The following is a 13,978-nucleotide window of genomic DNA, read 5'->3' as shown; positions in this document are numbered from 1 at the left end:
CAACATGAATGCCCACTCAACAGAGAAAGAATAGTCTTCTCCACAAATAGTGCTTTTCAGCAAGTGGATAGCCATGTGCAAAAGAATGAAGCTGGACCCCTATCTCACACCATATAAAAAAAAAAATCTCAAAATAGGCCAAAAAACTAAATGCAAGAGCTAAAACTTTAAAACTTTCAGAAGGAAACATAAGGGAAAAATATTCATGACCTTGGACTAGGAAATGGTGCTTTGTTTGACACCAAAAGCATAAGCAACAATAGGAAAAAAAAATAGATAAATTAGACTTTATCAAAATTAAAACTTGTGCATTAGGGGCACCCAGTGTGGAGCCTATTTAAAAGTGAAACAGCAAAACAAACAAAAAAAACCCTTGTGCATCCAAGCTCACCATCAAGACAGTGAAAAGAGAATCCAGAGAATGGGAGAAAATATTTGCAAATCACATATCTGGTAAGGGTCTAGTATCCAGAGTCTATGAAGAATTCTTACAACTCAGCAAAGGAAGAACCCAACAACCTAATCAAAAAATGGGCAAAGCACTTGAACGGATGTTTCGCCACAGAAGATATACAAATGACCATTAAGTACATGAAGAAATGCTGAACATCCTTAGTCATTCAAGAAATGTAAACCCAAACCACAAGATACCATTTAACACCCACTAGCTTGGCTATTAAAAGATGGACAATAACAAATGTTGACAAGGGTGTGAAGAATCTGGAAGCCTTCTACATTGCTGGTGGGAATGTAAAGGGATGCAGTCACTTCAGAAAATAGTTTGGCAGTCCTTCAAAAAATTAACCATGCAGTCACCATACAATCCAGAGATTTTACTCTTAAGTGTACACCCAATAGAACTGAAAACATACATCCCCATGAACCCTTGGGTGCAAATGTTTATGGTAGCATTATCTGCAATGGCCCAAAAGTGGACACAACCCAAGTGTCTGTCAATGGATGAATGGATAAATATGGTATATCCACACAGTGGAATACTACTCAGCCATGAAAATGAATGGAGTACTAATACATGCTACAAGGTTCATGAACCTTGCAAACATTATGCTAAGTGAAAGACGCCAGACACAGAAGTTTGCATACTGGGGCACCTGGGTGGCTCAGTCCGTTGGGCGTCTGCCTTTGGCTCAGGTCATGATCCCAGGGTGCTGGGACTGAGTCCCACATCAGGCTCCCTGCTCAGAGAGGAGTCTACTTCTCCCTTTCCCCCTGCCCCTCTGCACTACCACTCCCTGCTTGTTCTCTCTCTCTCAAATAAATAAAATCTTAAGGAAAAAAACCCCAAAAGGTCACATATTGTATGTGAAATGTCCAGAATAAGCAAGTTCATAGAGAATGTAGATTAGGGGTTGTCAGGGGCTAGGAGGATTGGGGGTGGGGAGCAGCCACTGATGGGTATGAGGTTTTTTCCTAGGGTGATGAAAATGTTTGGGAATTATTAGATAGTGGTGATGGTTAAGCAACTCTATGAATCATATCGAATCATCTGCTTTAGAAGGGTGAATTACATGGCGTGTGAATTACATCTAAACAACTCCAATTCTGTACCAGTCTTAATAAATATTAATAAAGCTTCACTATGCCTACAATGGCCCCCACTGTCCTCCAAGATCTGTCCCCAAACGTCCAGTTTTATCCCCAACTCTGCCCCCTTTAAGGAAGTTCTACTCTCCCCTCCTCCTTGTCTTTGTTCCCACTGATTCCTGCTTCCCTTGCATCTCTCCACACCTGAATCCCTGAATCCTACCCTCAGGGCTGCAAACCAGTGGAGCTGTATTCCATCTCCAGTTGAATCTAGCCTGCAGATGGGTTCACAGTGGGGGTTTGGGTGTTTGATCTTTTAACTGAATCAGTTACCAAGAGGAGATTTCACATGAATGTCAGTATTCTGGCTAAGGCAGACTCTGCTGGCTGCTGATTCAACGGCCACGCTCCTCTTCCTCCCTGTTAAGGGAACCCAGTCTACCTCAGTGGATAAACCATGTTATCCCACTTACCTCTGCGGGGACTGATCTGGGGTAGCTATTTGAGCAGTCAGAGCTCTGAGCCATAGGCAACAGAGGAAAGCTCTAGCTGTTTGAACAGAAAACGGTTTATTATGTGTCGGAAGCCAACTGACCATCAAATTAATGTAGCTTAAGTGCTGGGGCCCTCCCTTGCACGGCCCCCTGTGAATGTTCTAGGTTAGAAAGGGAAGCCAAGCTACAATCAGTGGTCATTTCTACATGAACGTTTCTGGAAAATACCTTAAAGATATCCAAGAGATGGGACCTGAACTTTCCAAGGTACAGTATTTGGTATGATTTCTCTACTCATTCTAAACAAATGTTCATTTTCATACTTAATTTTCCATATTAATGAACTGGATGATCCAGATGTTATAATTACAGACCAGGATTTTAGAGCAGGCTATTATAGCTATGCTCAAAGTGATAAATGAAAAGATGCTCATATTGAATGAACAAATGAGAAATCCCAATAGAGAAATAGAAACTGTAAAAAAAAAATTATACAGAACTAACTGGAAATTCCAAAACCAAAAATTCAAATATTTGAAAGGAGGCTGGAAGAGTGAGTCTCCAGGATTCTACCCCAGAGGGGCAGGATCATGAGGCTAAAAATTCTTCAAACATAGCAGGGTGTTCAAGGGCACCACACAGTCAGAAAACATGGCAAGTGTCTAGCTCTAAAGTCTGTGACCCAGTTCTGCCTAATGAGACAAAATGGAGTGTCCTGGTAAAAAGACAGAAAAGTACGAGAAGGAGTGACCTCGTCTCCTCTACCCTTCTTTCTGCCTTGACTGCTGTGTCAGGAGAACATGATGATACTTGGAGCTATGGCAGCCATTTTGCAACCTTGAGGAGTAGTAGTAGTGAAAAGGGAGACACAGAAACTAAGCCAGAGCCCTGATACTGCAGATCTGCTAGTATACCATAGAACCCCCCACCTCTGGATTTCTTGTCATGTGAGATAATAAACTTCTCTTAATTGGGTATTTAATTCTCTTAATTGTTGTTTATAGTAAAAGTACATCTTAACTAAAACACGGCTTCTCTTGAAAACAGAGATCTGGCAAGACCAGACTTACTAGCCTCTTAGACAGGGTAAGACCTTTCTAGTCATAGACTTGCTTGGTCCCCACAGGCCAATGAGTTTACAATCCCTGCCTTATACATCTCTGGAGAGATGAATCAATTGTATTCTCTCCTACAAAGCCCTCCCTGTCTCCAGCCTCCCTGCACCCTCAACCCCACCTGGCTAGAAGTAATCTTCCTCTCCTTGGAATTCCCATAGTTTTGTGGCTGTGTCCGTCTCCTGTCGTAATTGTGCGTTCTGTCCCCTCTCTCTTGGCCGTCATCCTTCTGAGGGCGGGAACCACACCCTATTCATCCCTGAATCTCCCTCTGCCATCTAGCAAAATACCGAATACAGGACACACTCAATGCATCTTTCCTAAATAAGAAAAGTCCCTGCAGTGAAAAACGTCAGTGTTCTGAAATATCCCATTCTCCAAGCTCACCAAGGAGCTTTTAACCAGTGACTTGTGCTTCTTCTCAAACTAGGACAATAGTATCCACCTTACCCCAAAACTTCAGTGACCCCTGGACCTGAACTCTGTTCAGCCCTCAGCCCTGGTGACCCGGAGTACACCTGTAACAGTCCACTCTGAAGCCTCGGCCTGCCTCAGCAATCCCTTTACTTGGGAGGCATGTTGGTATACAGGTAATATTCTAAAACCTTCCCCATCCAGGAAAGGATGGAAATGTATACACATGCAAATCTCCAAAAGGCCAGGCAACCTGAAAACACATACAGCTATCATAGTCCCAATGGGAGGGAAGGCAGCTCAAGGCTCTGCCCCGGGGGGCTGCGTCCCACAGAGGACGGGGTCCTGCTAACAAATCCTGAGTAGCAGGACTTCCTTTTATATCAATCCTGGCTCTAACTTCACCTTGCACATGCTTATTGAACTGGTGGCTGATTTTTAGTTCCAGCTTTTTTTTTTTTTTTTTAAAGATTTTATTTATTTATTTGTTAGAGAGAGAGAGGGAGTGAGCATGAGCACAGGCAGACAGAGTGGCAGGCAGAGGCAGAGGGAGAAGCAGGCTCCCCGCTGAGCAAGGAGCCCGATGTGGGACTCGATCCCAGGAAGCTGGGATCATGACCTGAGCCGAAGGCAGCCGCTCAACCAACTGAGCCACCCAGGCGTCCCTTTAGTTCCAGCTTTTGCTAGACTCTCTGCTGGTACCTAGTTCTTGTCTCTAAACTTGTTTTTAATTTTGGTTAAAAAAAAAACACCAAAAAACAAAAAAACACGTAACATAAAGTTTTCCATGTTAACCGTTTGGAAGTGTGCAGCTCAGTTGTGTTAAGTACACTCCCACTGTTGGGCGGCCACCTCCGCCGTCCATCTCCAGAACTATCTCATCCTCTGTACCCATTAAACATGAACTCTCCATCCATTCTACCCTTCTGCCTCTATGAATTTGATGCCCGTAGGTATTTCCGATAAGTGGAAAGTGTTTGTCCTTTTGTGCCTGGCTTGTTCATTTACCGTAAGGTCCTCAAAGGTCATCCACGTTGTAACATGTGTCAAAATTTCCTTTTTTTTAGAATTTCCCTTCTTCTTAACACTAAATAGTATCCCACTGCATGTGTATATCATGTTTTGTTTATTCACTTATCTTTCAGTGACATTTGGGTTACTTCCACCTTTTGGCTATCGTGACTAATGCTACTCCGAATGTGTGTGTACAAATATGTTTAAGTCCCTTCTTTAAGTTCGTTTGCAGACCTGGCCTTTGACTTTCCCCAAATCAGTCAAGATCCTGACCTTGGGGATGGAATTCTCTAGGCCAGTCTCTATTCCAGTGGGAGAGAAAGAGAAGCCTAGGCTGGGCTTGCAGGTGATGCGAGCCAAAGCTGAACTGGCTGGGAACTCGAGAGCAGGTTCCTGGTCCCTCCCGACAGAAGGCAAATAAGGGACAATGTGGCAAGAAGTAAAGAAGAGTGGGATGTCCCCTCTGCCCCTGCGGGAGGAGACACATACCACTGCACAGAGGAGAAGAGCAAGACAAGGAAGGCCTCTGTTCCCAAAAGGGCAGGCATGCCGCAGAGGAGGCCCTAGACGCTCAAGAAAGGGCAGCCCAGGCTGCAGGGGCAGAGGTTATGAAAAGGATGTGGATGCCAGGACTGGTGCTATTCAGAAGACCTCAGTTGCAAGGGTCCCAGCGTACAGATCAGGGGGTAAAGGGTGTGGGAGGAGGGAGCAGGAGGAGTCTGGAATGCTCTCATTTGACAGATGGGCCTCCGCTCAGCCAATTCCTGAAGTACGAGAGGCACAAAAGCAGAAATCTGAGGGGCTGGTTGGGGCGGGGCTGGGGGGGAGCTTGAGGGTGCATCACAGGTTTCTAACTCTGGCCTTCCGAGCTACGTACGTGCTTTTGCGTTTTAGTGGGAGTGTAGGCAGACTAAAGCTGTGGGCAAAGGTGGGGTCTAGATGCCTGTGAATCCCTCTCCCAGTCTGCTGTAAGCACCTTTCTGCTGGCTACGTGATATTTTTTGGTGCCAAAGTGTCTAGGTTCAGGTACCAAATGAGGACAGCCTAGGAAGGTGCCGCCACTAAAGGGAAAATTGATTGCTCTGTGGAGCTCTGAACATCCTTAAGTATAAAGATGACTTAAATCACCCCTTCGATGCCAGGACCAAGGTATAGACTCAAGGCTCTCATTTTCGCCCAGACCAAACTTAAGGGGCTCCTCTGATATCCTAGGAGCCAAGGGGGACTGCCGGTGGGGGCACAGCTTTTAAGGCTCTTCCTCTTTGTGACTCCAGCTCAAGGAGCTTCCCTGAGTTGATGCAGATGTTCCTGAAATACCCCTCCCCCGCACCCCCCAGCTGCAAGCAAACTGGGACTCTCAGGAAGAACCCAGAGGCAAGCTGTCCCCTTAAATCCAGAAAACACAACTTCCAGACTATTCTAGGATCCCAAGAGTCTGTGAGGTCAGCCTGGACTTGGCCACAGTGACATGGATCTGAAGCCAGATCAAGGTGCCAAGGAGCCTGTTGGCTCAGCTTTTTACTAATGCTGGAGCCAGAGCCAAAGATGGCCTGATGTCTCCGTGTCGTGGTGACGCAAAGTCCCCACCAGCACCTCTCCTGCATGCTGGGCTCCACGGCTGCTGAGAGCTGTGTACTACGCAGGCTCTTGGGCTTGGGTTACTCAGCGCTCAAGTCTCCACCCTGCTCCCTAGTACTGACCAGACTGTTGGAAGAGCCCATCCACGCTGAGATCCCATAGGAGACTGAAGGCTCCCAAAGAAGTTTCTGGAGGCCATGTCAACAGCTAGGAGAAAAACAAACAAAAATGCCATTTAGGTTAGCTGGTATAATAGCAGTATGGTATAATGGTAGTAAACCTTTACTACTCCATATTAAATAAATCCCATTTAACCCTCACAAGTCCACGTGGTAGAAGGATCTTACCATTACTGACATATTACAGGTGAGGAAATCACACTCAGAGGGCTCAAGCAGCTTCCTAGGGACACCTAGCCAGTAAGGAGCAAAGGCAGGATTCAATCCCAGGCCTCTGTGACTTGAAATCTCCTACTCTGTCCACCTCCCTGCGTGAGAGTTTTCGTCTTTCTACCCCTCATGCCCTGTGGCCAGAGCCATGGCCCTCCACGGCAGTTACCAGTGTGAGGAAGAGACACAGCTCGAAAGCAGGAAGTACACTCAGCTGGACAATGACAAGCCAGCTACTGTCCATGATCCTTACATCATTTCCAGGTCACTGCCTTAACTTATAATCATCCTAGGCCACGCTCTGGGAAGGAGTTGGTACTGAGTACCAACCCTCAAATAACCTGGTGTCGGGGGGCAGGTCACCAATCTGACTCACTGGGATCTGATTCATCTGAATGCTCCTTGAGTCTGAGGGTCATCAAGTGAGGATTTGGAATGTGGAGAGAACATGACGTGGAGATGAACAATGGGACAGCACCCCACCCCCAAAAGGCCATCCAGCCTGGGGACACACCGATGAGGCCAGGCCTTAGAGATGGGGCAGCGCCTTGGCGGACCTGTTCCTGCCGTGGTCAGCCATGCTGCATATTATACTATCCTTCTGAGAGTGCAGAGCAAAGCCTGCTGTGGGGGACACTCTGGGCACATCCCCTCTTCAGGCCTGAAGCTCTCATCTCCAGGGGCTTGGGTTGTTGCTTGATGAGAGCCCTGAGCCAAGTCCCTCTCTGGGCAATGGCCTTGCAGTAAGGGAGCCTCACTCGAGGTCATGCTCCCTTTCCAAGTGCAGCCTCAGTCTGCTATCTGGCCCTATTGGTACTGGAATCCAAAGGCCTGGACCCCTTGCCTCAAATGGAGCAACTCTAAAGTCGCCCCATTTCCAGAGCATCTGCAGAACTGGCTGTAGCCTGTTGAATTTGGCTTCCCCTTCTCCCAGCGGCTCTCCCTCTGCAGGAGGTGTGGCTTATGGGAACCCTCCCCAGGGAACCTCAGGGAAACCACATACATCTCAGAGTCATTGTCTCAAGGATCTGGGCCTATGATAACCAGAACTCTGCTTTCCTCTTCTTCTCATAGCTTCTTGTAACTTCTACGTATCTACCATTTCCCAACAAGAATATACATTCACTGACAGCATATGCTACCTGCTTCTGTTCACCTTCCCCAGCAAGGCTCACCTTGCTGCAGGTATATACTAGGGCTTTAGTGACCGGCTTAGGAATTCGTGAGTACTAAGGCCAAAGCCTATTCACCCAGTGGCCACCACACACTCCACTAGGAGGAGGGAGGGTGGTGGGGAGCAGGATTTAGTCTCCATGGGAACACAGGATGTCCTTCTCCAAAAAACAGTTGAATGAGTAGGGTTGGAGATATCTGCCTAGCTCACCCATCCCCTAGCTCTCAGATCAACCCCAGGCACATATATGAGCCCTCAGCAGCCCCACACTTAGCTGCATTTGCTTGGACTGGGGAAGGGAGTTGTCACTAAACCTTTATTGGGTCAACAAGACTCCTTCCTGGGAATTAACTTGGCCATGGAGCCTGGCAAATAGAGAGAAACTGAAGCCTGTCTTGGGACCCTAAACCTTCCCCATTGTGGTTCTAGCTTTTCCTGAAGCCCAGCCATATCCCTACCCCTGGATTCCAGGAACCACCCCTGCACCTTTAGGAGAATCCCACCAACAGCTTCAGGGAGCCCCTGAGGATTTCTGCTTTCTCCCAGCCATATTCCTCAGTAACAATGTGAGGTTCTGAAGTAGGCTGAGCACCATGGCCATATTCTGTGCATTTACCTGGGACACCATTTCCAAGATCTTTCTATCTATAGAGCTTACTAAGTAGCAGGAACTCAACCCGAGCCTGAGAATGAAAGAATGAATGCTACTGTTTCTATAGGAAGATATGTTCCAACAGGCAAAACCTCCAAAGTGAAATAGCGGAGTCCATCCTGCTAAAGCCTGTAAGACCTCAGCTGCCCTGCTCCTCCTTCCCCTTCTGGACACGAAGCTGTTGCACAGAGTCTTGCCCAGAAGGCTCCCAAGGCCAAGAGCACCCTTTTCACTTATCTGGCTTCAGCCATTGGGTTAGGGGGAGCTTTTGTTTCTCCTTCCTGAAGACGGAGAACCAGAGCCATTGCACTAACATCATCCCTTCCTGATGATGTCCAGGCCCTGGGCAGAGCTGTGGTGGGACCCATAGGACAAGGCAGGTCACAGAAATTCCTCACTTAGTTGTCACCTGGGACTGCCAGTCCCAGTTTACAGAGTAAGAAACTGAGTCAAAGAGGGGACATTAAATAACTCATCCAGGGTCACAGGGTAGAACAGGGCAGAGCTGGAACTCACACCTAGTGTCCCTCTGGCCTTGGGGCTGGGTGCTCTATTCTACGGCCCCCTGCTGAGGTGACCGAGTTGGGAGAAGAGCTGGGCAGGGCTTACCCGCTCCTCCCCGGGAGGACTGACAGGGAAGGCACTTCATGCAGTGTCAGGGTCACACAAGGACCCTCTGTGGGCCACATCTCAGATGGGCTCTTTGTGCTTCCCAATGCCTGATTGTGCATTTGGCCATATACTGTGCAAGGAACAGAGAGAAACTGCACTGACTAGGGGTAGAGAAGAATGGCAGCACTGTTCCCTGTTCCCGTCTGCCTGTCCCATTGGGCCTGGGGGAGGGCAGCAGCCACACTCTTGGGCCCCAGGAGCTGAGGGTGTCTTTTTCCTCTGGGGCAGGGAGGGGCATGATGGGAAGGATCCCAGAAGGGAGAGGAGAGAGTAGGAGGGCCTTTTCTGGAAGGCAGCCAGCCAGTCCACCCAGGCTGGGGAGTTCCTAGAACAACCCACCCTGCATGGTGGCTCTAATTTACAGCTGGGGTCCAGGCCCCAACTGGCAGGAAGACACTAGCTGGAACTTGTGATCTGCCTGTCCCCAGGCAGGGATGGCTCTGGGTAGGGGCCAAGGCCAGCATCCTCACACGTTGCATTCAGATGACAGCAGGTGGTCCTGTCCCTGGGCTATTCCTGCCGGCTTCTGTCTTTATCAGGGTGGAGGTTTTAAGCCCTGGGCACGTTACCCCAAGGCAAAATGTTTCAGCAGACAGAGGAGGAGAAAGGGGAAGACACAGAGTAGCTGTTCTAGACTTTTCCAGGCATCCTACAACTCCACTGAGAGGGGCAAATGCTCAAACACCTGAGCACACACCCAGCTGTGAACGCACAAGGGCCCTCACCCTTCTAAGGGTGCTACAGGGCCCGGACCTGGGACTTGGGAGGGGCGAGGAGCAGCCTGGACTCAATGGAAGCTCCTGTTGAGTAACCAGGAGTCACAGAGGGCTCTGGAGGTTACAGGCGATACCTGGTGAGGCCCAGGCTCTGGTGGTAAGTGGAGCGAGACCACGGGCTGGTCCCTGGACTCTGTGATGATGGGGGGCATCCCCAGGCTGCCTCCCTCGCACCTCTTGCCCCCGCTGGGACACACCCGGCAGCATCCAAGGCCAGAAGAGGGACGTGCCCATCCCCCCCACCCCACCCACTCCTGCCCAGGCTCTTCGGCCAGCGTGCTCCCGCCACCTAGTGGCAGGTCCATGCTCCTCACCTGGAAGAGCCATCGGAGCAGGGCCACTGGGCAGTCGGGGGTGTGCAAGTAGAGGTTGCTCAGGAAGCCCATGTGCAGGAAGGAGAGCTGCTGGGTGGGCGGGCAGCTGCAGAGGCAGAGGAGTAAGGTAAGGGTAGGTGGGAGGCCCTCCATGCAGGCGGCCTGGCAGCCTTTCCTCAACACGCCTGTCTCAGGAAGCCACGGGGAGCGGGGGCTGTGGGGGTCCCATATTGCATCCTCACCGGACCCAGAATCACGGCAGCAACTGCTAGGGACACAAACGCTTCGAGCTCCGATGCCAGGAGCTGTCAGAAGGAAAAACCACCCACACCCATGCCATCACCGGAGTCATTTGACCTCCCTGAACAGGGCTCAGTGTTTGAAGCACACGACGGGAAGGGGCGTTTTGTCCTTTTCCCTGTGGAGGAGGGGGAAAGGAAGGTATTTACTGAAGTTGCAGAAAGGACCCCTGTGGAGGTGAGGAGGGAACCCAGGAGTCACGGCCCTTAGCCCAGGGCCCTGGGTGGGCCCCCGGGCAGGCAGAATTACCAGCGGGGCCCACGTGGGGCCGGCGTCTGAGCTCTGGTTACACAGAGCATTTCTGCCCCATCTTGTGTTTTTCCGAAACAAAGGACACCTGAGAAGATGGGAAAATAACAGAAAGGGGCCCAAGACAGAGCCATCCGGGGAAGGAAAGAACAAACAAGGGTGCCATGGAGGGTTCTTTAGAAACCACAGTGGGGGGGCAGAGTCAAGAGGAGATGGTGGCACTAAGACTCGCCTCCCACCTATGCTCCTACCCTGCGCTTTCCTTCACCGCAGGACCCTGCTGGGCCTCTCCCTGCTCCCGGGAGCTCCCAGGCTCAAAGGGCCGGTGTAGAGAGGAGCCTAGCTTTGAGTACTCTTGCCGCCCCACAGACTGTCTGGGCAGAAAGGATCCCACAGCCCCGTAAAAGGAGCTGAAGTATTTCATGTGGTCATAGGGCCTTTGGTGGAAGGTGTTTCAGAAGTCACTTCAGAAGGGCTGGCTGGACTGCGTCACCCTTCCTGGTGACCCCCAGGGAGGCTGGGTTTGGGGCAGGCTTCTTCTCCTCTGCTCTCTTGTTCTACATGATGTCTCTAAGGCAATGAACAGGGATTCTAGGAAATGAAAAAAGGAATTTCAGGTCTGTCTTCCTTTTTTTCATGGCCAAATCTACGCAAAGAACATTTCAGACAGCATTTAAAGTCATGACTCTAGATAGAAATTTCTTCAGTTGGCCCAGCCTCTTCTTCTCCTTTTTAAAAAGGACACATTTTAATCTGCCAGGAACAGAATGCTCCAAAACAAAGATTCTCCTCTGAGCCAAGTTGCTGTCTCCTTGAGTATGTCCAGGCAATTTACAAATTGTATATTTTTTTTTCCCCAAATCATTTAAGTTCAGAGGAGAAAGCTGCTTTGTTCCTAGGTCTGTGAAGCTGACCACTCTCAAACAGACCTTTATTTGTACATACTAACACGTGTGCACCCCGGGGCTGCTGGCATGCTCTGCTCTAATTCACGTGCTCTGTCACACGAACACTTTCAGGGGCCGACCCTGCAATGCACGCACGGTTCAAGCCCTGCACCCCGAGTGCAGACAATACCCCAGCAGACAATGCCTAGAAGACCTCACAGATTGGCAGGTCTTGGCTGGAGGCCACGTGGCAAGGAGGCTGGTGCCCCAGGGACTCTAAGGAGACTCTGGCTCTGGCATTCTGCTCAGGGGGGCACCCCTCTAGTTTCTCAGTAGGAGAACTGATTGTACAAGCCCCTGTTGGCTTGGATCAACACATTTCCAACTGCTGCTCCGAGGGGGAGATACCCTTTGGTTTGCAATGTCTCCTTTGGGCTATGCCAGCCTCGCAGCACAGTTTCTGCCAGAGAAAAGATCAGTCTGCCTTCAAGTTCACTGCTGCCCAGTGAGGGTTAGCCGGTAAGGCAAGGAGCAAGAGATAGGCAAAAGGGCAGCCCAGGGGCGCCTGGGTGGCTCAGTGGGTTGAGCCGCTGCCTTCGGCTCAGGTCATGATCTCAGGGTCCTGGAATCGAGCCCCGCATCGGGCTCTCTGCTCAGCATGGAGCCTGCTTCTTCCTCTCTCTCTGCCTGCCTCTCTGCCTGCTTGTGATCTCTGTCTGTCAAATAAATAAATTAAAAAAAAAAAAAAAAAAAAAAAAAAAAAAAAAGGGCAGCCCAGCTGTGCCTTGAAGCAAATGGCTTTCAAGGAATTCTGAGCCTAGAGCTCCATGAGATGCAAGGAATCTCTGCAGGCTGCTGGACCCCAAGCCCCGTGTGCACGCTCCAGGAGGGGAATGCTGCTTCGCCTCAGTGGAACCACAAGCCTTCTCCCCTTCGGTGCAAGGGACAAGGCTGACTGCAGCCACTGTCCTGATCTGTGGCGGGAGGGGAAGCCTGGAGGGAAAGGGTTGGCAAAGTAGGAGTGTGTACTGAAAACTCAAAACCCTTGGGTTACAGAGTCACTTGTTAAGTTTGCAAAAACCCACGGCATGTCCACAAGCCAAGAATGGTGACTCTGCCTTTTGCAAAGCCAATGCTAAGTCCGAAGTCATCCTGAGAATGTCAGAGGACCCCGGAGTGAGAAGGGGAGGGATGGGGCCTCTTGGGCAGCAGATGTCATGCAGGCCTGGCTGGATGAGAAGTTCCAGCTGTCAGCCCTGAGGATCCCAGTAAGAGAGGTTCCCATCTGGAATGAGAGACAGCCACAGTCAAGAATACTGCTAGCTCCCAGACCCCGTGGCAAAGACAGAGGTCTGCAGGAGCTGAAGGAAATAAGAGGGGGATGGTGGAAATTGAGAGGGGGATTAGCCCCAAAGGGGAATCGAACAAAACACAGGTCAGCTTGGGTCAGCAGGTTGGGCTCCTGGGCCGAGCTGGGACCTTCTACCTGGACCATATATTCCTGATAATGCCCAAGTCAATATTCCTCTAGGCTCTCTATCTTCATATATTTTCTGGGCAGCGGTCCTGGAGGGCAAAGGATCCAAATGCCTTGGGAATCCCAAGCGATGGCAGAGGGATAAGCACCAAGTGTAGTTATTTATACAGTATCAGTTTCTGTGTCTTTGCCAAGTTCCTCAAGAGCAAGTTTAAGTAAAATGCCTACGGAGAACAGAACGGAATAATGGTCAGAGTTTCCATCCCCATTCCTCCTCTTTTTTTCTCTTTCTTTTGTTTAAAGATGAGTGAGCACCCTTCAGGTCAGAAGTCCAGGGATCCCAGCAACGCCCCAGCAGGGTGCTTCTGCTGGCTCTTTATTTTTGGGGGGCAGTTGGACCAGCTGGGCACTCTGATCCATCCACACTCTGTAACTGATGGATTTGTGCCAGTGAGACAGAGAAACAGAAGGGACCCCATGAGAAAAAAAAAAAAAGCTGTTTTTTTCTTTTGCTTCTTATCCTGTTTCTGTTCTTGCTAGAACCTGCACCCCTCACCTCACTTTACACATTCCTGGTAATGTCAATAGGCTACGTTTTCCTTGTAAGGGACAAGGAATCAATGATTCTCTAGAATAACACCTAAGGAAGGACCAGGTGAGAGGGATGAGAGGAAGCCATCACATGCATATATCAGACCACTGACGAGACATCTGGACGCCAAGACCCCCTGATTCCAAGGAGTAACCCCCAGGCTCTCATCTTTGGATATCTGAGGGGACATACACATCAGACCACCATCCTCAGTAAAAACCTCAGACCCCCAAAGACGAGGCTCCTGCTCTTTTCCTTTCCCACTCATCCGGACGCTGTCTGTGTCTCTCTGTACACATCTTCACCAAATTCTGCTTTTGCCTTCTGCTAGCTCAT

The 13,978-nt window shown here is 49.7% G+C and overlaps 1 protein-coding gene across 10 annotated transcripts in view; it reads right to left on the bottom strand.

Annotated features, from left to right (window-relative positions):
• FAM178B (family with sequence similarity 178 member B) overlaps positions 1 to 13,978 on the bottom strand; it is a 114,346-nt gene that overhangs the window by 66,113 nt on the left and 34,255 nt on the right. For all 10 annotated transcript variants that reach the window (XM_047745990.1, XM_047745989.1, XM_047745991.1 and 7 more), the window contains 2 exons: positions 10,138 to 10,243; positions 6,283 to 6,367 (listed from right to left, as the gene is read on the bottom strand). In XM_047745990.1, the coding sequence (XP_047601946.1) occupies positions 6,283 to 6,367; positions 10,138 to 10,243 (191 nt within the window). The remainder of the gene's footprint in view (positions 1 to 6,282; positions 6,368 to 10,137; positions 10,244 to 13,978) is intronic.

Source organism: Lutra lutra, chromosome 9 (genome assembly GCF_902655055.1).
Source record: "Lutra lutra chromosome 9, mLutLut1.2, whole genome shotgun sequence".
Lineage (NCBI taxonomy): Eukaryota > Metazoa > Chordata > Mammalia > Carnivora > Mustelidae > Lutra > Lutra lutra.
This window is presented reverse-complemented; position numbering and strand designations above follow the sequence as displayed.